The following is a 26,045-nucleotide window of genomic DNA, read 5'->3' on the forward strand; positions in this document are numbered from 1 at the left end:
TTGTGACGGAAAATTCCACTTAATATAAACTCAGAATCATGGTCTGAATCACCCCTCAAAGTTTTCATTACGATGTCACTAACACCTCTATGTGTCCTAATATCCTACTGAGATAATTAGTTCATTATGTTAGAGACATGCAGAATTCATAAAAATCTAACGGTCTATAGAGAATCACAAAGAAGCACTTAAACTAATAGCCTTATTCTATAATAAGGACTAATAGCACAGAATACATCAAAATACTACGAACTTTACATTTTGGCGGTTGTATATATGCGTCGCACTGTGCAAACATCGCTTGCGCGTTTCAGAACTGCATTCAATACTTTATGGGCCATCTGTTAGTTATGAGCGGTACTACCTGGTCAAATAATTGGGTCCGCAACAACATATTATAGTAACTATTTTGATACCTGATTATAATATTCAATAAGATAAAACCTTATCAAATCCTTATTAAATATTATAATCACATATCGACATCTAAAACAGTTTACGAAACTAACAGTCCTCTAATATTACCTACACCAAAATTATATCCTTTGAGCGATTAGAAGAAAACATGAAGACAATGGAACCCTGGCCTTAAAATCTTGTCCTTAAATGCATACTTCACTGACACCTTCTTTTTCCATAATATGTCAAAATCAACCAGTCAGCATATTTTCCGCTTCACATGGCAGATTCGGTTGGGATCCCCGTGCCATCGGGATGTAGTTATGTGAAACAAGAGGCTGCCTCACGGAGGCCAATGGAGTGCACTCACGCGAAGAATTGATGAAAAATAACCCCCATATTACGAGTACTGCGACTCTCGGGGATATTTCCTTGATGACATCGAGTTTAAGACCCTACGTACACACTAGGGAATGCAATCCCGACTCGAGATCGCAAATTCGAGATCCCGCGGGATTGGAAATATCAATCTCGCGAGATCCGGAAATTTTCGGGATCTTGTCTAGTTCATTAAAAAAAATGTAAAGTTGTCTGATGGAATGAAATGGCTGAAAACGATTAAAACTAAAACAAAAATTAAAACAAAATATATTTTGAAATAAAAAAAACAAAAACCTTTATTCTTCAATCAAACTAAATAATTAACAGAATTAAAAGAAAAAGTATACTCGTAGCTCAAGGAGATTCGAATAAGGAAATTCGATTAGTCAACTGAGAAGCCTGTTAGACAGTACACATACATAGACTTGTTATAATGTATGATAAAAGACGTAAAATAATTTAATCGTCGTTTGCTGTTGACTAATTATTTGACAAACACAATTTATCGTTTTGGATAAGTGTAGACAAGGCCTTAATACAATCGAATTAGCTTGAGTATGACTCATTTATATGTTCAGACGAAAGTGGAAGGGGATGGGGACGTTTATGGTAAGGAGGGGTTTGCGGATATAATTGCGTGATGATCATCAAATAGAGTGAATCAGTAGATGAGTGAGTTACTCATATCATACATACATAAACTCACGTCATTTACCTCCAATCTATAATATAATGATCCATCATGTTAGAAAGGACTCCATTTTCCATTGGTGTTTCCATCCATGTAGGTCCAGAAAGATAAGCAGGTGGACGTATTCTGTTTTTTTATTCCTTCATATCGTCACCTTATAGTGAAACCACGTAAGTATGATTTTGAAAAATCATATTCGAATGTGATTTTTGATGACAAAAGCTCGCAACCAATCCGGATAAAAAAATTGTGGTCTCAATTTTAACCCGGAATGAAATTAGGGTAGTCATGTTGAATAAAGATTCCTTCGAAGAGCGCCAGCCAGTACGCAGAGAACTGTCCACTTGCGCTACGTTACTTCATATCCTGCCTCAAGTAGAAGCAGTGTTATTTTACGGGGTCGCTTAGCTTATATGAACATTTTGATAATGTCCAATCACTGTCCGATAGCAGATATTAAGTAGATACTTAGTGATTTTTACAGTAGCAACTGCCAATCTGACTTTCCAATCCAGCCCAAAAAGAAAATTGGTCAATAACCTTTACTTACTTACATATTACCTAACACACATTTGAAGATACATTTCTCCGGTGTCCTCGATAAGGTGATGTTTAGTTTGTATTTCTCCAGATTTACAAAACTGTTTGACCGTTTAAAAAAAAGTAACTCTTTAATTAGAAATCAGAAGTCAAAAATCAGAATCATTTATTCAACGTAATTATCATGGATAAACTTATTGAAGGTCAATGTAACAATTTGAATCTACGTCATTTCGCAAGCTGTTATGGCTGAAGAGAAGAAATGACAAGAAACTGCAACAGCAACACATCTTTTAAATCAATGAGGGTACATTACAAGTCATTTCATAACTAGAGAACACATTAAATACCTGACATTTTTATCATTTAGGTAATCATTAATCTTATAATAATCAATTTACATAATGTAAGCTTAACATGAGCTTTAAATTTATTTTCTAACAAATTTAAAATATTATCTGGTATTTTATCGTAAAAACGTACATAACCCTGATTCCGATTCTGACTCTATCCTTGAAGACTCCCAGATTATAACGTGTTATAAAAACAGACGACAGCAGGCAGTTCCAGTCCTTTGCTGTTCGCATCAAAAAGGAAGAAGCGAAACGTTTAGTGCAGGTTGGTGGTATATCCACAACATAAGAATGAAATGCCCGCTGACGCCTAGTTGTCCGTAGATGGAATGGAATGGGTGGAATTAACTCGTGAAGTTCCAAAGTTAATTACTTACCTATTGTGTTTGGAAATTTCGGGGGATTAAAATCCGCTGGACTTGTTTCTTGAGCTCACTCTACTATTGACAAACGTACCTGACATTTATCTACACAACGAACTAATACAATTAGGATGTAACAAGCGCAAATACGACCTATTTACACCCACGCCACGCCACTAAGACGAAGATATCACAAAGGATATTGGAGGTACATCTCATGCCAACTACCTGATCCCTATTAATTAGTTAGTAGATTCGTTACTTTCGGCTGAAACTTACTGAGGTAGCTGTCTTAGCCAAATATTAACAATTAATTCGACGCCCAAACTTTAGGTACTCGTGTACAAATACTCTTTGATATACACTTTGCTTGAAATTAACTCAAGTGATAGTTTTCGGTGTGCGAAGGATGAGTGTGACGCCATGTTAGTCATGTAGTAGATACTAGCGCGTCGACTTGGCTTCGTCTGCGCACATATTTTAACCTACCACATAAAATCCAGAATGTTATACTGCATATAGAACGGTAGATCTCCGCGCCGCACCAATTCGTATCAGGCACCGACCTCAACCCCTCTGGGACTTACTTTAGTCTTAAATGGCCTTAGTCTACTAGGGAGTAAGAGGGAGCGCGAGGACCGTTTGTCTCGCTCGCACTTAAGCATTAGACGGCACACGGTAAGTATGAGATTTTTGTATGGAGTGTCTAGGGTACCGTGTGCTTAGTTTAGTCTATACAGCCGCAAGCAGCTTAGGAGTTACTGCCTCGTTTGCACTTACGCGGGAACACGGCTCCCGGTAACAATGTTTTGTATGAACTAAATTTTTGTATGAAGTGTCCGGGGTATGTGCCTACAGCCTTCTTGGAGAAATACGAAACGGAACTCGTTACTGATTACACATAACCTTATTATAAAAAAAGTAAGTTTGTGCGTTTGTATATAATCTCTGGAATTACTAAACACATACTAAAAAATCTGTAACAGCTATTATCCTGAATTTTCGTAGGTAAATTTACGCGTACGAAACCGCGGACGGGAAGGATAGTAGATGTGTAAGTAACAATTCTCAAAGCGGTCAAAGTTGCAATAGAAAATGATACTTCAAAACACCTTTCGAACCACTTTGCTTGCGCGTTTCAGGACTGCATTATTGAATGGAGGCGCCATCTGTTGCACGTGGGCGGAACCAACAGCATAGCAGCATATAGGTACATAGTATTACACCCAATTCTCGCCTGCTATGTTTGTGTGCTCTATGTTTGTTGTTTATACCCAGTTAACTCAGTGATTAGGTCGTTTGACACTATTCACTCACAAATAGTCAAAGATTAATATATGAAATAATTTAATATAAAACTATTTACTTACTTAAAACCTTTGTCTACCTCTTCGGGAGTACAGGGGTGATGCTATGTTATGTTGTTATATACCTTTTTTTTTCAAAAAAGAATGCGATCAGTATGAGCAGTCATCACACTGAAAAAATCTTTTGGAACATTTAGGCCAGGCGCGCACTACGAGTTTTTCGCCGCGCGGCAGAAAAAAGTAGCGGCATAATGTCGCACTGTAATACTGTACCAAACAGTTTTAAATTGTATTGCGCGCACTTGACGGCACAGCCACCGACCGCTGCGGCGCAGTATTACAGTGCGACATTATGCCGCTGCTCTTTTCTGCCGCGCGGCGAAAAACTCGTAGTGCGCGCCTGGCCTTAACAAAACAGACTGGCTACTGAACTTTGTATTGGGTACTAAGTACCATAATTGCTTTGTAATATCTATCAAAGTTAATTTATTGTTAACCATGTTGTCACAATTCTTCTGTAAACAAAAACCATACATTTTTTTCAATGCATGTCTGATAAAACAAAACAAAACCTTTTATTGTTTTCAGCATTACTCATATATAGGTACAAAATTTAATAAAGATACATAGCTATAAACTCATGTATGGCAATCAAAGTGAATCAGCTAATCCTAAGCCGGTTCACAGGTGATGTCGAATGGAAAATCCATAGAGTGGCGCTTTGTTGTGTGTGAAGTGATGTTTGTAAGTTTTTGTATTGAGTTACTGTTATCTCCATTCAGTATTTTTTCAATAGTATTTAGGTAGCATTCGGGTTTCACTCATGTCTTATATGACTTCTAAAACAGATTGGAAACACGATTGTTTAAAAAAATAATAAATCTACTCTTAATGATACCTAAGTAATTAGTACTTTCCGTTTGACAAAGTTACAATTTTCACAATATTAATTAAATATCCGTCGAAATCAACCGGCCAGCTCGTTCTGTGGCAATTGAAATCATAAATTCAAAAATCGATTCAATATTGTTTGTGCCCGGTTAACGGTAATAAGCTCGCTCCTTAGCTAGCGTATGAGTGTATGTACTTACTATACGTACACCTCTCCCTACCCCTTTGGGTATACAAGCGTGATACTTTGTATGTGTAAAATCAATATTCTCCACTTGCTGTCAGCTCAAAAAATAGCTGACGACCAAAAAGCCAACCTGCCACGCAGTAGTCATTATTCAATTTTGGAACACGTTCACAAAGCGCGCGCCTACATTGTTTGCGATACCTATTGCCGTTCACGCTCCTCTGAAAGAGTGACGCCCGTCAGGTTTTTATGCAAATTCTCTTGATCATAAACAAAGGCTTCAACAAACAGTGTGTGATACAAAATTTACACAAAGCGAACCCATTCCGAAGCATTTTTCTCTCGATTTAACGACACGTAACACAAAGCTGGTGAAAAAGGGATGTAATTAATATTGCAAAATCGCGGCTACGGCTGTAATCCAAAATTAACAGAGGTGCGTAATTAATATTGTAGGAGGTAACATTAAAAGATTGTGTTCGGTGAGTGCAGATGGGATACATTCAAAGAGCGAGCCCGCGGCTGAGGTTCCTTTTGAGGCGTAATGAGAGTCATGCTCGTAGGATGGGTGCCTAATTCTGTTTGCTTATTTTGAAGGCCACGAGATGCACCTTATGACGTTGTTACATATTTGACACTCCAAACACGCACGACCGCACCGCATCATCAGCCAAATTGAAACACACGCATTTTTGGATCAAGACGAAATAAAATTCCAATTTAAAAATCTTAGAAATATTTTATTCAATAAAACTTGTCCCTACCTCACAAATTCGTATTATCATTCAACTTAACTTAGTAATGATACGCAAATAAATAAAATATTTTACAAATCTTTTCAAACATTTTCTTTTTACTAAACACGGCAAGCATTGTTGTTTTCACATCGTTCTATCAATACATAGCTTTATCATTACGTCAAGTCTAGACTGAAGCATTTACATAGTTAGAAACCACAATAAATCTGTCACAATATAATAGGTACCTATAGTTCTAATGGAATATTTACTTAGTCTGTCACTGGTGACTAGATAAATCCAACCTAGCCCGAGCTTTCGTTGTCTATCTACGGCGCACAATTACTACGATAAATACAGAGGGACAGTCATTATTAAAACGTATTTGTTCAGAATTTTAGTAATATCTACAACGATATAAATATCCAGACGAGTATAAACTTAGTACAAGTACTATTTACATAATTCCTGGCATAGAATTCTAACCTAAGTTTATTGTTATGTGCCTACCGATAAATTTTATCATCATGCGGTGGCAAACTGATAAAGTAGGGAGCCGGGGGCGGCGGGGCTAAATATCTCACGGAGCCGGGGCCCGACTGCACCTTATGGGGCAAAGTGGCAGTAGATAGCGACGCCGGGGGCAACGTGGCTGCGTACCCCGGCCACGCCGCGCCCCACAGCGGCGTCGCGCCCGCGGGACTGTTCGCCATCGGACCCCCTCTGTACGACGTCGTCGTCATCCTCAACCTCACTATACATATCGCTACAATCAATATCGCTATAAACGCTACGACGCCACCCACGATCCCAATAATCAAGTTATCATCGTTAGTCGACGACGCTACCCCGACGACCGGAGCACCTTTAGGCTCCCCAGTCACTTTAGGCCTCTCGTGGGACGGCGCCACTGACCAAATTATATCAGGCTCCGCTGAAGTACGGTGAACTAGACGTGGTGGCACAGTAGTACTGATGCTACTAGAAGGTGATGTGGCTGTAGTCCTGCGCCTTGTGTCACAGGACAATTCATCGTCACCTATCTCAACCAGTAAGAAGCCTGATAAATGATCGGGCGCGTCACAGCGGACATCTTCAATGCCTACGTTTGGAAGCCACCTTCGTAATGCTCTTGCGTTGCAGTCACAGCGAATAGGATTAGTTTCAAGGCCAGACATCGACAAATCTGCGCGACGGTCGTCGAGAGCAACTAGTAATTGAGGTTGTAAAGTTGTCAGTTGACTTCCAGCAACATCGATTGTTATTTGAGAAGACCTCGGTAATGGGAACAATAGAGCCGGTGGTAAATTTGTGACAGATGTGTTGCGGAATCTAACAGTAATGGCGGGAGCTTTTAAACCCGCAAGCACACCAGCAGACACTGTCTTCAACCGCAACCCTCTGACACCTAACTCTTCAAGACGTGGATGTAAAATCGAATGTAGCTGATCTGATCCAATCGTCGTATCTTTTACTTCAACATCTAATTTTTCTAGAGCAAGCAAATATTGCAGAGTACCTTGAACGTCAAAGTATCCCAGTCTAGGATACCCATAAGCACGTATTTCTACTAGATTAGGCAATGCTCTAAACGCATTTTTCTCTATTCTTGTACACATGTTGAAATATCTCATGTCCAAAACTCGCAGTGACGACAGACCTTCAAAGTTACCATCAACAATGGCTGTTATGGGATTACTAGAAATATTTAAACGTTGTAAATTCTTCAGTTTGGGCAATGAAATAGAAAGAGCTCCAGAAACATCGGAAATCTGGTTATTTGAAACGTCTAACGATTCCAAAAGTGTTGTTCTGGAAAAAGTCTTTTCAGAGAGTTTGGTAATGTTGTTGTATGATAAATTCAAATTATATAAGAATGGAGTTTCTAACTGGCCAACTTCAGTCATGCCTGTTCCAGCAAGATTTAAATCTCTGACGGTTTTCGGTTCAGTAAGTACATTGCTGATTGTTTTTTTTGATAGAGGATTGAAGGAAAGATCCAATTTCTTTATATTCACCATCACGCTGTCTTCTGCGGGTATATCGACAATTTGGTTTCGAGACAAATCGACAGACGATACAAAGAAATATTGTTTTTGTAAAGCCTTTAACGGTGCCTGCTCAAACATATTTTTGCTAAGTACAATTTTTTCTAACATATGCAGCCTAGATCTGTCGAAAATGTTATCTGGCAATTCATTTAATGAATTTGCTCCTAAATTTAACATTTCTAACCTTATAAGTCCTTCAAAGAGCCTGTCGCCAAGCCGATCGATTTTATTATTCGACAGATCCAAGTACTGTATCTGAGTCGAGTTATGGAAAGCCATTTCGCTTATTGTTTCGAGTTCGTTTCGTGACAGCAAAATTGTTCTAAGTTTCGGAAGCCTAGCAAAGTCGAGCTCATCAACGTTTTTCAAGGCATTACCAGACAAATCCACCAACTCGAGATACTGTAAAGTACTTATAAGTTCTGAAGGGAAGAAATTAAACTTATTGTCAGCGAGTATAATTTCACGGAGACGGGGGTGAATCTTGAATGAAGATGGGAATAGATAGCTCAGTTGATTATCAGAAAGATCGATTACCTCCAGACTAGTACCAGTATTGAAAAATTCTCCTTTGAAAGCGTTCAATTGGTTACCCTTCAATGATAAATACCGAATGGACATAACGTTTACAAAAGCTGGGGTTCTAATATTTACGATATTATTATAAGAGAGATCTAAATATGTCAGATTCTTGAGGTTTTTGAAGCTATTTTCGGATATCTCTTGCAAAAAGTTATTGGATAGGTAAATTTGTTCCAGATTAGAAGTTCGTGAAAATAAATTTACGGGGAGCACTTTTAATCCCATGTTACTAAGGTCTACTGTTAATAAAGCTTGGCTATGCTGAAACACGTTTTGAGGGAGAGTACTCATGTGTCCACTGCGACTCATGTTCAAATGCGACAAACTGGGAATGCTCTCGAAAGCATTCGGCGGGACTTCTGAAAGTTGGTTGTCGGACAGGTCCAAAAACCATAAATTAACAAACTTCAATTGTTCCCCGGTAAAGCCTAAAATTCTATTTTGACTCATTGATAGAAATTGAAGTGAGGCTTCCAAACCGTCGAATACTTCAGCTGATATGGAATTGAGTAAGTTTCCGGATAGATCTAAGTGGTTCAAAGTCTTGAAATGGTTAAAAGCTGCTGCGGGCAATTCTCTTATAACATTTCTTGAAAGTACTAAAGAAGTGATTCTGTCAGAAACGGATCTGAGTATGTCGCTTGATAGGGCTGTTACTCTGTTGAACCCTAAGTGGACAGAGACCAAATTCGGCAACCGAGATAAGGCTGTCGCGGGGATTAAGAGAATATTGTTGTCTCGTAGAAGCAGAGTTTGAAGACTTGTCAGCCCATCGAAAGCGTCGTCCTCCACCTGAAATTCCAAACATATTTTCTTAACAATAAAATTCCCGACATACTTATATTCTTATTTAATTTTACATTTTACTGCTTTATTTTCTACTTTGCAGACAGGCCTTTAGGTTAATTCTGATTGATTCAAAATCAAACATGAAAGCCGCCATTATTAGGCATTGGTTTCTCTCAATCAATGAGCGTAATTCGCCAAGCCGTATGGTATAAGTTATAAATCAAGAATACTTATATTAAATTAATCATATTATAATAAGAAAGTATCACAACCACTTACAGTCCGGAGAGAATTTACTCCGACGTCCAAATAACTCAGCTCAGTAAGCCCAACGAAAGTCCCTGGTGACAGCTTGACGAGATTATTCCTGCTCAAGTCTAGCACTTGCAACGACACCAGCGAGCTCAGGTGACTGTTGTCTATGTTCTACAAAATACATTACATTTTGGTTAGGTCTTTAAGCACAACGTAATTACCACAATTCCCAAAATCCATTAATCCAATTAAGAACAGTTGTAATATTCCACAGAAAACGAATTTAGATCCTAACTTTTGAATTACCAATCACTAAAATAAGACAATTTACATTCAGAAAACTTGATTGTCATAAATTAGTTTTATAACCCTTTGAGTTTTGTTGACGCTTCAATTACAAATTTGTTAATGAAAATGAAAATGAATGGTAGCTTTTCGATGTAACAAAATGGAATGAAATTAGTAACTTCCCGCGCTTACCGTGATCATGTTGCTTGAGAGATTAAGGTGTTTGAGAGCTGCGAACGATTTGAGTGCGACGGTGGGGAAGTCCGTTATGAAGTTTTCGGAAAGATCCAACTTTTCCAAGTTCTCGGTTCCTTGGAACACGTCGCTGTTAAACTTGGAGAGTCTGTTTCGACCGAGATCGAGACTTTGCAGCGAGCTCAAGCCAATGAAAGCTCCCCCTTCGATTGTCGATATCATGTTACCGTGCAAATCTATTTCCTCTAATGTCTTTTGCGATACGAACGACGCCTGCCGTATCAAAGCTGAAATAGGATAGAAACATTATTTTACCGATACGAATGCTCGTAGATTTGCCCTATAGCTTTGGAGGACATGATTTGAAAAGCAATACTGTCTGGGATCAGAGCCAAGAGGTTATTGCTCAGTAGTAAATAAAGAAAGAACGTATGTTCTAAGAACGTTGAACGTACCGATTCTGTTCTCCCGCAGTGAGAGAACTTTCAGCGCCTGGGGTCCATTTAATGAGGAGGATGGGACAGAATTCATGTTGTTTCTGTCGAGGCGAAGGACCTGTAAACACAAACATGTTTCAGCTTAGAATACTGAATATAAATAATACGTGTTATATTTATTTATACTTTTAAATTTTAAAATCACAGTAATGTTCTTTATAATTAAGGTCATGACTGTTATTCTATAACATTTCATTTTATTATTGCGTATGAATTTTATGCAATACAGTAGGGTCAAAAAGCCACATAGAATCAATTCACCAAAAAATCAATATTGCAATTTAACATTTGCACAAGTAAATGCGCAATGTCAACAAATGTCAAATAGCAATATTGCTTTTTTAGATGAATTGCTTTAATGTGACTTTTATAACCCCCCAGATATACTTAGGTACGGTTTATGCAGGCATTCCGTGTAAGTATAACAAAAACCATACACAGATACATAAACTCACGCCTATTTCCCACCATGTAAGCAAAGACTTTGGAATTCAATTTACTTCATTGAACATTCACTTCTCTGAACACAAAACATCTTTAATCAAAATTAATCAATCGTAATAAATAAGTGTTATCCAAAAAAATACCTTCAACACTTCACATCCAATCAGCAATCCTTCTTCAACTCCTCTGATGTTATTGCCACTCAGATCCAATTCCTCTAACGCAGGCAGATTGTGGAGCTCTGCGGTTGAGAAGATCGGGTTGAGGTTGTCTCCAAGTAGGTTGTCAGCTAAGGCCAACCTGGTGATGTTCCCTCTCACTCCAGCCAACAGACGGTCTGGCAGCCGCCGGAGGCTGTTGTGAGAGAAGTCTAATTCTCTCAGAGGTAGACCGTAGGATGAGAAAATCTGGAATTGGAAAATAGTCGAGTTATTCGAAACGATAACCGGAGGATTCCGTGCTTCGGAGGGCACGTTAAGCCGTTGCTCCCGGCTATTTGCCGTAAAACACTTGGTGGAGGTGTTTTTACGCAGTGAAGCAGCGTGGTGGAGTAAGCTCCATAACCGGTCCATATCCGGTTGATAGAGGGGAGGCCTGTGCCCAGCAGTGGGACGTATATAGGCTGTTTATGTTATGTTATGTATTGGAAATGATAGCAAAGAATTACGTTTAGAAATAATAATTACGTTTTTAAATATTCGCATACGTAACACATAGTCGATTGTTAAACTCTTTGCGTGGTGTAAATCTAATAAGGTAAAAAAAAGATATTACTTATTAACCGCTGCAACGCTCGCGTCGGGAAAAAAATTAATTAATTAATAAGATATATTTTTTAACTTATTAGATGCATACCACGTAAAGACACGTTTAACAATCTGCTATCCCTTAAGTAAATAAAAGACCAAAAAAAAAACAATCTGCTACATAAAAGTATTTATACAAATTAAACTATTTAAACTTTATCGTAATCTTTTTTGTTTCAGATGCGATGTGAGGTCAAAGAACGACTACACCAACCTTGTGTCAGGATTGTTATAGAATGTTCAAACACCTTTGTCATGAGTCATGACTCAATGTTTAGAGGAATGTCTCCTCCTAAAATTTATCTCTTGTCGACAATAAAGATAATCAAATACTTACTAGGAAAGAATTTCCAAGTTAATATATTTCATTGCTTTCGTCGAATAATTCGACCGTATATATCAAAATTTTCTGGACACTGCTGCGAACAATAAATCTACTTATCCAAACTTGAACCGCAATTTCAACGAATGCAGAGTTTTCACTGCACCGCTTAACTTTGCCTCAGTCGCTCTGAGAGCTGCTTATGTAAGGAAAATAAACGCCGGGTGAATAAACACTGGTTGCAGACTCTTTAGTTACAATACAATTTATTATGCAGATCCTACAGTTTCTGCCATAGTAAGTATAATACTTTATACCCGGCAAAGCGCCCCTTACCTATTCAGCTATTGTGGAAACGAATAAATTACAAAACATTCACTGTATTTATGCGGTGTATTAAAAGCGTTAAAAGATACCGAATCATTTTACCGTTGAATACGCTATTTGTATGCCTGAGTTCGCAATGGGACTGCTAGTTATGTGGTTATATGCCGAAATATGGACGAGGATTGGAATTGAAATAGCGAACATTGGTTTAACTAGAGTTTCATTTGGGATATGCGCGCACCGTGTACGAAATCCGATTTCGATCGTGTACTCGCAGGGGATATTTGGGTTGGATTCATTTGGCTGGGAACGAATACGTTTCGCGAGATAAGCAGTATTATAGTGCTGCGGAATGAGCTTTAGTCATCTCACGAAGGATTCGTGGAACGCTATTTATTCGATACGATTCCCACTTATTGAGTATAGATACCAAAACGGCAATGTTTATGATATTAATACCTATACAACATCGGTATCACTGATGTTGGGGAAAATTGGCAAGTTAAAGTGGGACTGGTAGGGATACGTTTGTCGGATGTTTGTCGGATGATTTGCGATATGCACGAATCGAGTAGAATGCTTTGCAGTAGGATCAAGTAGCCTAGGTAAGATGCGTATTCTGTAAACTATAAATGCATTTGAGCTTTTAGAATTTTCAATACAAAAGAAAAGTCTGTATCAGGATCGATTATGCGTGATTTTGACAGAGATCAAGTCAGTAAATAAAACAACCAAGTCACACCTCATATATTAGCCTTGGGTTGGATATGTAAGTGAAAAAAACTTTTTTATATAATTATAATGATACGATTTCACCTACACCCAACAAAATAGGTCAATCGATCAATCACAAACAAGAGTTGATGCCACTTGAGAACATTCCTCCATTGTCAAACTTATCTCCGTTGAATAGGAGACCCCCGAGTGGTCCCGAGACTTCAAACTTATGATCTCGAATACATTATCAGCCGTCGCCACTCCATATCCTGACTTATGTATCGCCTAATGCTTTTGCGAAAACTTCCAACCCGATATGTCTTTACGTCTTCGATATTGCCAAGGTTATGTGGCAACGTTCCACGAATTTTCGAAGTTCTTTAACATTGTCACATATTTACTGTTTTATAGAGCCTACTGATTTATGGAACAAAGAGCGAAGAACTTTGTAAAAATTAATGAATCATGAAAAAGAGCCCAGTGCTAATAAAGTTAATTCGCAATGATTACCAGTTTAAGAAGTGAGGTGAGGTGTTCAGTTGGCTAACCTTGTTGATTGTTTCAATCAAGTCAATAACAGCGTTAAACAAGTACGTCATGTTCCGAATTTCATTCCCATTAATCTCACGGCACTTGAATCCTCGTTCAGTTTCCAATTTTTAGTTTTTCGTTCAGAGCATGTCGCAGATTTACCGCAGAATACTGACAAAGTCCGACAAATTCATCCCGACATTCATACCTACATGACAGACAAAGCAAATGAGTGGCCATGCGGATTGGGACACTAGGATAAATTGGATAATACGGCGCAATAAATGTAGTTCTGATCAGCAGCTAATTTTAGCGCTCTGTGTGCCTATCATGATAATTTGGCGTCATACATTTTATATCCGAAATTCATGTCATTGGGACTGCCACGATGAATGATACAAAGAGTCTTTGTAGTATTGTTATTGTGTATTTTCAATTACACAATCATTACTATTTATTGAAAAGATTTAATATACCGTTGTTGGGCACCTCGATATGACGCATTGGAGGATGTTTTTATTTCATAAGTTATGTGTTTGTATTGTTTTTAATTACTGTGGGAATAAACATATTTTTATAATTATAAACCGTTTAAGTATTTAAAAAAATAATGAAACTGAGATAATGTAAAATTTAATTCCGCATTCGTATTAATAGTTCATAAAAACTCACTATTCATCTATCACGGCGCTATTTCGACTCTGTTTATAACTTTTCTACTACAAGTACTATCTTACAACAAAATTCCTCATATAAAGTATGAAGATTTCATAGACATGCAGAAAATCTGGTTGTAAATGCAATATCTCGAGTATCAGAAAGTGATAGATTTCTAGTGAGCTCGACACACGCGATCTGTTATGATCTAATAACCACTCTCAGGAGTCGCGTACGCTGACAGTAGCTAGAATTGTCTCTTGATTTTGATATCTTGCACAACTTGTACGTGATGTTATGGATTGAGGAGATCTTAGACTACTTCTTCTGTCTTGTGGGTTTTGAGGTGAATTACAGTCACGGTCCCGGCTATTATTTACATAAGTGGGTACGCAGACGTTACATCAGCCATGTCAGGGGGTTTTGGTGGCTCAATAGTAATCCTGGCACTGGAGTTGATGGGGTCAGTTATTTACCTCACAACCTACATAAGAGAAGAAGTTTGTATATCTTACCTGAGTTGGCAGGGTCTGCTGCCCAGCCCACCGCTGGCTGAAGGATATAATAGGCGCTCCATAAGGCAAGGTGGGGAAGTCTCCTGGGAAGACCACGCGGTCACAGTCCATCAGTATCCTCAGCTGCAAAGCCCGGTCTACTTGGACTCGGCAGCGGCAAGGGTATCGCAGGTCGTCATTGAGTTCGGAGCATGGCACCCACTGCTGCTGCGCCAACGCTGGCGCCAAGAAGAGCAGGAGGAAGATCCACATTGTTATCTGGAACAAGAAGAAAGGGAGTTGAGTTTCTTGCGTATTACCTGTAGGTATTACATCATTTATCGAAAACAGTTTCGTTCAATATTGTGTTTTTGATTTATTTATCCACAATTCCAATGCCGAAGTACAGTTATTCTATTTACGTTAATAATTCGTAATACTTTTTAGAGAATTTAGGTACGTTATCTTATAACTTTCAGGGTAAAGAAGGAAAATCTCTAGCCTGAAGTAAAAAGCACAGTGGATTTTTAAATTATCTATGATCATAATATTATAATCCGAAGCGAAAGAACAGAGAAACCATAGAAGAAATAATGGTAAATTTTAGTATTTCTGCACATTCCCGAAGGTTATAATATTAGCAATTCTAGCTATCTAATATTCTTAGCGCTAAACAAAACAAAACAAAAACATAATATTTGGCACTAAGTCCTTTGAGACAAAAAGAATAAACGTTTTCTAAACACTGCGAATACAAATCCACAATTCCAGTTATATTTTATTATAACAAACATAATTTACGTCTCTTGTTTCTCGAGCGCAAATATTTAGTCTGAAACTATTCACATAAATAAATAACTCGGCAGAGTTCAACGGATTTCGTGTTTATTGTTGCAATAATGCGCGTGACCACAACCAAACAAGTAAATTGCTGATATTAAGCGTTTTGTATAGGCTTTTGTTGAAATTTATGAATTCATACTAAAATATCGATATTCAGCTGTCAATTAACTGAGATGGCTTGTGAACAATTGGAAGAGCGTGGCGTTGAATTTCAGATGAATATTGTAACATTAATATGCTGTCAGCAAAACTGTAATGATGGCGGGATCGAATGTTTCCACACTTGAACAATGAACTAAAAAGGAAGGTACGCCTGTATAAAATTATAATAATATGCGTGGTTTGTGACCTAACCTGTATTGGGCTAGTTTTCCCTTCGCGGGTTGGAAGGAAAGACAGGCAGTCGCTTCTGTAAAAAACCGGACCTGTCAAATCTTCTGGTTAGGTAAGCGGAACCCGTGAAAAACGGGATAATTCTAGGGAGATGACGATGCGTGAAGTATATACCTATCTCATTTTCGTACACATGAACAAAAGTTTCCTTCAATGGTTTGCGTAAAGATGCTAAATCGGGCATACAAAGTAGCGAATGTTCCGCCCCACTATTTCTTATTTTGATCCCATCCATTTACAATACCATCACGGGGTTCATTACCATAAACGTTCGGCCAATGGCTGATACAAACGTAAAAGGAGTGGAACGAGATACCTACACCTCGTAAACTAACTGAGAACCTACTAGAGGTGTAACCATTTGTACAAGTTTACGTATACGAAAATAATTTAATGATATTTTAATAAGTAGATAAATATCTGGTGCAGGCCTAAGTACTACATTTTTAAAATGTATTTTTGCTCCAAACTATATAAGTTAGATATTTAAAACAAAAAAGTTTTATAAATAATTTTATCAGCTTTCTTTGTAACTATGAAACTATACATTGGTAACATTTTTAACTTAAAAAAAGAAAAATCAACATTATAAGTTATTATAGTTTTAATAATAATAATAATAAATTACCACCATATAAAAAGCTACAATATTAAATACCTGTCGCCATCGACTCGCAAAGAAGAAGACCCGAAAGTTCCTTACTTCGCTCACCATTTCATCGAATCACCTTGACCCCACTACACTTGGTTAAAGCCCGTGTAGTGGGTATAAACTACCCCTTAAAAAGGGAGAATAGAAAATAGACTATAAAAATAATAATAAAGCTTTATTTCAGAAAAAAATCCATACATACAAAATACAACACACTTAAAATATGACACTTAATTTTGTAGATTAAAAAATGTCAAAATTATTGCTTCTCTTAGGAGATCATGTTCACGCGTACATACAGCAGAAGTAGATAATTTGCAGCCGTATCTTTTCACCGAACCGTATATGGTGAAGGACATAATCCTTCTGACATTTTATCTCTTTTATTAGAAGGTATTCCCACAAAGGTAATAAAATGTATTATAACGAGTATCGTAATAGCTTAAAAGTAATATTTTTTCTGAGACGTAAAAACTATAAATCCCTTCAAAAAAGAATTGGTCAGCTCAATTTTTATTTCAACCATGTAATACTTACTTGTGTTTTTCCCCGCGCTTCGTTAATACTGAAAAATCTTTTACGTAGTTTGCACGAAAAGAAAATGTTGGACCTAAACCTGGTTTTATTTTTGAAATTGGCTACATTATGAGTAAATTATATTCCACACCACTTTTAAAATGAAGGAATATAAAAAAATATACACATTCAAGAAAGGTTCTGTCTGTTGGGTCTTTAATCTACCTTGGGTCTTTAATCTGCGTTGTATATCGACTGCAGATATAGTCGAAATACTAGTGCGAAGTTCGCTACAATCAGGCGATATTCGCTTTAACTTTTAGCTTGAGTATTCCCCACTGAGCCCTTCCGGCACTATTGCCGCCGAATTTACGACCGGCCGAGGGTCTTTGTTTATTTTACAGCATATCACAGACCTCTACTTATTGCATGAAAAGCTGCCTTCACAATTTTGAAAACAGATACTGATTCTTCCGTAAAAGTATGGAATTATAATCACTGTCACATAACAGATAAAGTCGACTTTTGTTTTGTTTATTTCGAAAAAATCGACGTGAAAATATCATGCACTGCACACTGGGTTACATTCGATTGATCAAAATAAATAAAACAAAAGTAGTGATAATTCCATACAAACTGAAAAATTCGGACAGCGCGTGCGATTCGAATAAATCCGAATGCGCTTTCAGTTTAAAGTTGCTTCTAAAATACGAAATAGTTCCATTTGAGTTTAACAACCCTTTAAGTTTTACAAAGAAGTTTTGAGCAATTTATATACGCTGTTTTTACACGTACGTCTAAATTATATTCAAATATTCCAATCAATATCTGATAGCGCAACACATCATTAGTTCGGCAGGCTCAGTAATAATTGAATAACTTTATCAGAAATAATAAAATTTCTCCTCCATTAAAGTTATGCCTCACCCACGTTCGTGAATTCAAATAAAACGAGGGGCATTTGCAATAAATTACAAAACTTATAAAATGTTCCGATACGCGCGAACCACTAACGAGTTGTCGACGTTTTCGAACGTCGCACAATTGTAATATTAATTTAATTAATTGTAATTTTACAGGTAAAATAATGTTCATTGAAATTTGAATTTCTAGAACATAGAACATGCATATCTATTTTTGAATTCCATGAATGTAAATATTAATAGGTCATCAAATTACTCTCTCTATTATAAAGAATGAATGAATAAATTTTCATTTTGGATTTGGATCCATAGGTGTTAGTAGGTACAAAAGATTATAATGTTAATGTTAGTAAGTAATACACCTGACTTTACCGGCGGATACCATGTTCCCAGATTGGGTAATCAGGTCTGTCACACAATGCCTTCAGATATATATATTAAAAATATAAATATAATAAATAGAGTAGTGGTTACTGTTCTATTTCTCTACTAAAAAAAAAACAAAAAAGCTAGGCATATAATATTATGCGACTCCAAATAAGCAACAAATCCAAAGGATAATACATTTTGAAACGCGCTTACTTGTTACTTACTAGAAACTTTGAAAATACAGAATAGAAGAATAGCTGTAGTCGCCACAATGTCCTTCAGCGAACATCGCATGAATTCCGAGCGAATAAATTATTTACGACGCTCAATTTATGTGAAAAGTTTGCGGAAGCGAGTCGAAACTAGCCAACTTGACTATACACTCCCCAACTTCCATCAACAGACACTTATAGTTTTTGATATCTTCTCCATTTCCAACATCGATATGGAAACTACAAAATTTTGACAAGTTTGCAATAAAAAACTTGTAAAGCTAACTTGGCAATTTTGTGGTTCCGTACCTAATTAATTTTAGATAGAAAGAATTTTGTCTGTCGGATGCCTAACGACCTGTGGGCTAAGATCACCACAGAATGGTCTCCGAATAGAGACAGGCGCAGGCGCGGCAGACCGAGGCGGAGATGGCGCGACGACTTGGATGCTTTCCTGGAAGGCTGGCCGGAGGAAGCACTGGAGAGAGAGTCCTGGAAGAAATGGAGGGAGGCCTTTGCCCAGCAGTGGGACACTTTAGGCTAGATAAGAAGATAAGAAGAAGAAAGAATTTAACGACTACTAACTTACGTCAGTAAGTAATAACCGCGGGACCAACGGGTGTTGTGATTTTTGTGATGTGTCCCCACCGAGATTCGAACCTGGGACCTCCGGATCGTAAGCTCAACGGTCAACCACTGGACCACGGAAGCCGTTTAGTCCAGTCAATGATTTAAAGAGCTATTGGGGTTCCAAAAAAAGTTTAGAGCACTACTTGTTTTAGTGTGCGTAGTGATTTAGACATAACATAACATAACATAACAAATACTTTATTGCACAAACAGGAAAAAACAAAATACAAAACAAAAGAGAAATAGAATAGACAATGATATAAGGGACGCAAGTTTATTTAAAAGCAACTCTTATATTAGTAACTCTTTATTTTAGATAGGAGCTTTACATAGCTAACATAGAATACGTTCAGCTGCTTCTCTACCCGGACATGTCGTAAAATCTGTCAGAAGTATTCAATCCAAGTCTAGTAAATGTTTTTTCCTGGTAGTGGTTGCCGTGAAAAAAAAATGCTCTAGAGGAATAAGGCTGCCCAAGTCGTATTGTAACTCCTGTGCAATAAAGTGTAAGTATTTGATTTGATTTGATTTGAAGCACCTATTGAGGGTAATAGGCGATAGGTTCGTATCAACAATCGCTGAATGCAAGTTCTGTTTGATTACTTGTTGTGAGTTTGTATAAGTATTAAACAAAAGTCTACTTAATTCAGGACAATTAGTGATTATATTTCAATTTGCTATGATAATGTTTTACAGTACATTTAATGCTCATATATAAGAGTAAAAGAAAGAAAGTACAGAAGAAGTGATGTATCAGTCAAAATTAGACCGATTGATTCCGTTCTATCTAAAATTAGGTACATAAAATTCAAAGATATACGAGTAGACGTATTTTTGTTTATTCTGTAGGTAGGTATTTGACCGGAAACGAACATTATTGCAGCCTGTTAAAGATGAATAACTGAGACCAAACCCAACGTTGCCCCACAAAACTAATATTTGCTAAACACAGTTGCAGTTGAATGCGTTGGGAAACAACTTGGACCAAATGGCAGATTGCGAAGTCGTTAGGTTTATATGGAATCTTACACCGCGTCTGAATACGTGTCGTGTTACAGATCATATTAGTAATAGAAGATATTGCAAGGTTTCTTCTTATATCATCACATCACTAATTTAAGAGCCACGCTCTTGTCGGTGTAGCATTCTCCATTCTTGTCTATCAAAGACCAATTCCTTCACTTCCTTATAAGACACGACGTAAAAAATGTACTAACTACTATATAGGTACACGATTATGGATTATTTTACAGACTGACAGATACAAAATCGTGATACTTCTAGTCCATTAGGTTGTACGGTCACGAGTACTTATATGTACCTATACACTTTGAAACTATGTCACATTAACTATTTTGACAAACTAAACCGCAAGTCTCATTAAATGTCAAATATGATAGTGCGACAGGGTCCTAAATTGGGTACATGATATTGCTCGACTGTACATAGGTCATCATGTTGAAAAGGATAATAAATAATAATTAGCCTCATGATGATTCCAAACACAAAAAAATGCTTCCCTAGACCCTTCGTGGGATTCGAATTTGTGACCAGCTATCACAATTACAATCTTCCTCATTAACCCCGGTGTGAAGATATGTATAGCGCTGCGAAAGGCCCCTGACTTAAGTAAATAGTAGCCGGAACCGATTGCTTAACCAGAAACAGACCAATAGTAATCTTCTTTCATAAATTATTCCAAAACTGCTTTACAAAATCTTTAATCTACAATCCTTTGACCCAAAAAGCGCTCCCACTACAGCTATTATACGACTAAGATAGTGAAGTTGAAAAACGAATATCTACCTATGAAACCCTGTTGCCTTTTCTATCTTAGTTATAGGATAACATACTCCATTGCCTTGCCTGAAGGTGCACTTTGGCGTGTCCAGGAAGCATGCAATCCTGTAGTTTACGGCACTAGAAACTCATAATTTGAACACCGGGACCAGACACCTTGGTGCGCAAAAACGCCCAACGCAGCGTACAGCACAGCGGTTCCCAACTAAATTAGCGGTACCCTACGATGGCCGTTCTAACATAAATAAAGTACAGCAATTCGCTTTGTCAATACAGTTATAAATTAATACGAAACTTGATGAGCGGGATAAAAGCCACAACTGTGGCGAGCCGCTAGTGTAGTGTTACCAAGACCCGCGCGGCGGCGTGTCGCAGATTCTTCATTGACTTGTCACTTAGTTCCATTAAAATCCCTGTACATCGTTCGTAACGCGAACAGTATATTAAATATTTTAGTCTGCGTTTTGTACCAAGGCGATATGTTTTTTATAAAAATTATGGACCATTAAATGGTAGCACCAATCACAATGGGGTGGTTTAAATGGTGGTGGGAAGTCAAGGAATTGGCCTTTGATAGACCGGAATGGAAAATGATACACCGATAAGAGCGTGGCTCTTAAATTGATGATGAAATTGTGGCAGTTTGGGTTAATCACCTGTCACCGTACGGTTCACCATATCCAACTTAGTACATCGTAGGAATCAAAAGTGATAACACTATTTCCCATCTTTTTAACCAGATAAGGAACGAAAGCAATAACGTTTCGTGAACCTAGATTTAGATAGCATGGACCACTGGTTGGGAATCCCTGGTTTAGTGCATAAGCAACTGATGACGAACGATGTAGAGTCAAACAAACTATTACTATTTACTGTAGTAACGTACACTTCTTCTTCTTATCGTGTCGGTGGCAAACTAAATAGTACAATTTTAATACCTACCTACCTACAGGTATAGCTTGTATTTTTTATTAAATATAAGACAACCATTGTGACGTGGTGCGAGGAGCAGGCATCGAGACAAACCTTTGCGGGTTTACCGATGTCTGTATTCCAGTGTTTGTAACATTGTTTTTATACGAAAAAATAAATAAAAAATAATTGCAAATACACTCTTAGTAATACTTTAGGAGTACGCAGTTGAGACCAGGAGCAAAAGGATTGATTTTAAGTTGTGTACTTAGTCAATATTAAAAAATATATTATATTAAGTGCAGTTTTCACTAACACAGTTGGCTCGACCATTATAGACGGCGATACGGCTCGCCACCTATCAAGTTGGTCTAACAGAAACCTCGGTGAGATGTGGGTACTTAGGTATAGTTCATCTTGCGATGGATGTACCTCTGACTACCCTAATTGAGATAAAGCTTATGTTATATTTTTATATAAAACTTACTTTCAATGATTTTTCTTCCTAGTGACACTATCAAACCTATTTAAGTATCTTAGTTTAAAATGTAAATAAAAACTTCTCTAAAAAGTCACTTCACTTCAACCACTTCATCAAAGAGAAAAACATTATCATAGATCTCATAAAAGCTAAAAAACTTATTTAAATATTCACAACGAATACAAACGCAATAACACCACAAATAAGCAATCTATAAACTGCTCAACTTCTCATAATTTTTACTTACAAAACAATTTAGTTAGGTATTACTCAATATTAACTTTGCTTTACACTGGCCAATGGCCCATGGAACAATACTGGTAATTAGTAGAATTGCTAATGACATCAAATATTAGCCAGTTACCACATTCTATGTACTTGACCCATTAAATATTCATTTACTAGGCGCTTGGTTTGTTACTCATAAGTGTATCTATAGGAACGAATCTTATAATAATCACTTTTAACCGACTTCAAAATAGGAGGAAGTTCTCAATTCATCGGGATTTCTTTTTTTATAATATATATACTTAGTTTAGAATTGTGATTATAAAAGGAAGTATATGTATGTATGTTCCATTGTTCCCGTATTGCCCGAACTGCCCGGACCTTATCCAGTGTTACTTACACAGAGGGTGCACTTATTAACCAGTGTTACTTACACAGACGTACATTTATTATCCAGTGTTACTTACACAGTCGGTGCACTTATTATCCAGTCTTACTTACACAGACGTACATTTATTATCCAGTGTTACTTACACAGACGGTACACTTATTACCCAGTGTTATTTACACAGACAGTACATTTATTATCCAGTGTTACTTACACAGACGTTGCACTTATTATCCTGTGTTACACATATTCAATCTTATTTAAATGTGCTGCAATGTAAGAGACATACCTAAGTTATTACCTTTTCAATTACCTACAGCAGTACCTGTTTTTTTTTTACTTATAATCTAATGTACTCGCTTAATTAACTTTCTAAGCAGCAATAAATATTAATTGCGCTCATCATAACAATCTCCAATGGAATAAAAAGTTTATCAGGTTCCACAAACCATCAAATTGCGTATAAATATTTTATTGCGAGATCAAAATTAATTTAGTTTGGAGCTCAGTATGCATGAATCTAAAATAATCTTAAATTCCATCTAAGTTAGGAGCTGCGATGTTTCCAGTTAAAGATAAATTGACATAAATTTTATATCCCACTGTGGCGCATAGCTTATCGAGACAGGGCAACTGAAAATAACTTTGAATAGATAATGAGGGGCTTTCCAGCATATGTGCCTCAAAAACAATATAGGTGGCGCTGTAAAGATTTCTTCGTTTGAGCTTCTAATTTCATGGATAACAGACTTGTGCATCTTTTATCTTTGTTTGTGGGTATAAATGTTAACCCTTATTACACCCAAGCACAATTACATCTTCCACCCATTGTTATTGTGATCAAAATAAAGAGAAGCAATGTAGGTAGCAACATAATTCTTAACATAATGTGATCCATATCATCATCATCACCAGCCCATTAACGTCCCCACTGCTGGGGCACGGGCCTTCCCTATGGATGGATAGGGAGATCGGGCCGTAAACCACCACGCAGGCCCAATGCGGATTGGTGGTTATTAACGACTGCTAATGCAGCCGGGACCAACGGCTTAACGTGCCTTCCGAAGCACGGAGGAGCTCGAGATGAAAACTTTTTTTTGTGGTTTTGTGGTTTTTTGTGATCCATATATCGAGCAATAATTATTTTAATATACGCTTCTGCCATTACATTGTATTTTTGAATAATTATGTAAGAAAATATCACGTTAAATCTCCACAACTCCATCTATATTATTTTTGGGTAATGTAGCCTGGAAAGCCATGCCTCAACCAATGCCTTGGAAACAGATTGAACGTTTCCGCAACTCACAAACGAAGGCTTGAAAAAGTTCTGCCACTTCAGCTCGAAACGATAGCCGTGAGTTGTAGTAAAAGCCGCTTTCCATTCCAGATGTGACAGTTCGTTTCGGAATGGCAGGCCAGTGGCAGCGCAATCAAAGGTCGCAGCATCCATCACGATGGCATACGTTCCTCGTCTACCCCTCTCCGATCCGCTCCTCTCCTCTCCTCTCCGCTTCGCATCCATCACAGTCAACCATCGGCGATACAACCAAATAGACGCTAACCGCCATATTATAAAATTACTAAAGATAAACTGGGTTTAAAATAAAAATTTGCGCCACGAAAGAAATCGACGGATTTTAATGAAACATTGACAAGTCATAATCATTCTATGGAGAATCTGCGCCAGTAGCACCGCGTCCGCGCGAATTCTATCATGACATAGACTATATTTAAAATCTAATTTATCGTTTAGTCTTCGCATTGAAATAATATTAACACTTGAAATGTAATTCTTTTACATTAAATTCATACTGCCTATTTTCTAGGATAAAGGAGGTGAGAAAAGTTGCGTTCTGATTGGCTCACTCAGGATCCTAAATTCGTCGAAACTATTTTTTATTTTATTTATTTATTCAATCTATCATTACAGGTATGCACCCAATACGACAGTGAAGCAATCTTATACCCTAAACATATTACAACAACAAAATTACATAATATCATTGATCACAAACATGATGGCGAATTCACTCAGAGAGCACTGTCAACACATAACTAATATCTGATCTATTTGTCAGATGTGTTGACAGTTATGAGGAGTCTCAAGGGTGTGTCGCCGATGTCGTCAACAAACACGACAATCTCGATATGCTGTTGCCGTTTCAATTTACACACGGAATAACGGCATTGTTGCTAGCTCCGCTTTTTTAGACAATATCCAATGTTTTTCTAAGCGTTTCAGCGTTTTCCATTTGTTTTCAATTTATTTACATTTCTCTATAGAAGTTAAAAGTCAATATAACTAGGCAAGCTAGGTAGCGGGATAGATTCTCCCCCCATTCAATCAAATCAATGGAAGTAGTGTTCACCCGAGCACGCTTTAATAATAACAATTGGTGTACCATCACCAATTGCTAAAAAACATCACAAGACATCTCCGAAAAGCTACAAGAGAGCAGGCTACGTTGGTTTGGGCACGTAAAAAGAAGACCTCCAGATTATGTGGGTAATGTTACAGCCAATCTAAACATACCAGGGCTTAGAGCAAGAGGACGACCAAAAACAAGATGGGCGGATGTGGTCAAAAAGGACCTGTGCATGTGCAATGTCTTCGAGAACGACACGTCTGATAGAGCGAAGTGGAAGAGAAGTACGAAGAAGGCAGACCCCACCATCAGATGGGAATAATAAATGCCAAGGAGAGAGAGAGAGAAGTGTACCATCACTTTAAGATTAAAATGTTTTAAAGGGCCTTTACGTGTTGGCTTCGCACCACACACGCGTTCCAAAAGTCTGGGACTCCATAGTCCCGAGATACGGAAAGAACATTACAAATAATAATAAGAGTAAATAGCTGTTAGTACTTTATTACGTTAAAGCGGTCATTGGCAT

At 37.5% G+C, this 26,045-nt stretch overlaps 1 protein-coding gene across 1 annotated transcript in view; it reads right to left on the reverse strand.

The window, feature by feature from the left end:
- Positions 1 to 5,830: 5,830 nt before the first annotated feature.
- LOC126370034 (chaoptin) overlaps positions 5,831 to 26,045 on the reverse strand; it is a 116,334-nt gene continuing 96,119 nt past the window's right edge. The window contains exons 3-8 of the mRNA XM_050014661.1: positions 14,825 to 15,082; positions 11,093 to 11,356; positions 10,464 to 10,563; positions 10,006 to 10,295; positions 9,550 to 9,696; positions 5,831 to 9,273 (exon numbers count right to left, since the gene is read on the reverse strand). Of these exons, the coding sequence (XP_049870618.1) occupies positions 6,355 to 9,273; positions 9,550 to 9,696; positions 10,006 to 10,295; positions 10,464 to 10,563; positions 11,093 to 11,356; positions 14,825 to 15,076 (3,972 nt within the window). The 5' untranslated portion in view covers positions 15,077 to 15,082 and the 3' untranslated portion in view covers positions 5,831 to 6,354. The remainder of the gene's footprint in view (positions 9,274 to 9,549; positions 9,697 to 10,005; positions 10,296 to 10,463; positions 10,564 to 11,092; positions 11,357 to 14,824; positions 15,083 to 26,045) is intronic.

Source organism: Pectinophora gossypiella, chromosome 10 (assembly GCF_024362695.1).
Source record: "Pectinophora gossypiella chromosome 10, ilPecGoss1.1, whole genome shotgun sequence".
Classification (NCBI taxonomy): domain Eukaryota; kingdom Metazoa; phylum Arthropoda; class Insecta; order Lepidoptera; family Gelechiidae; genus Pectinophora; species Pectinophora gossypiella.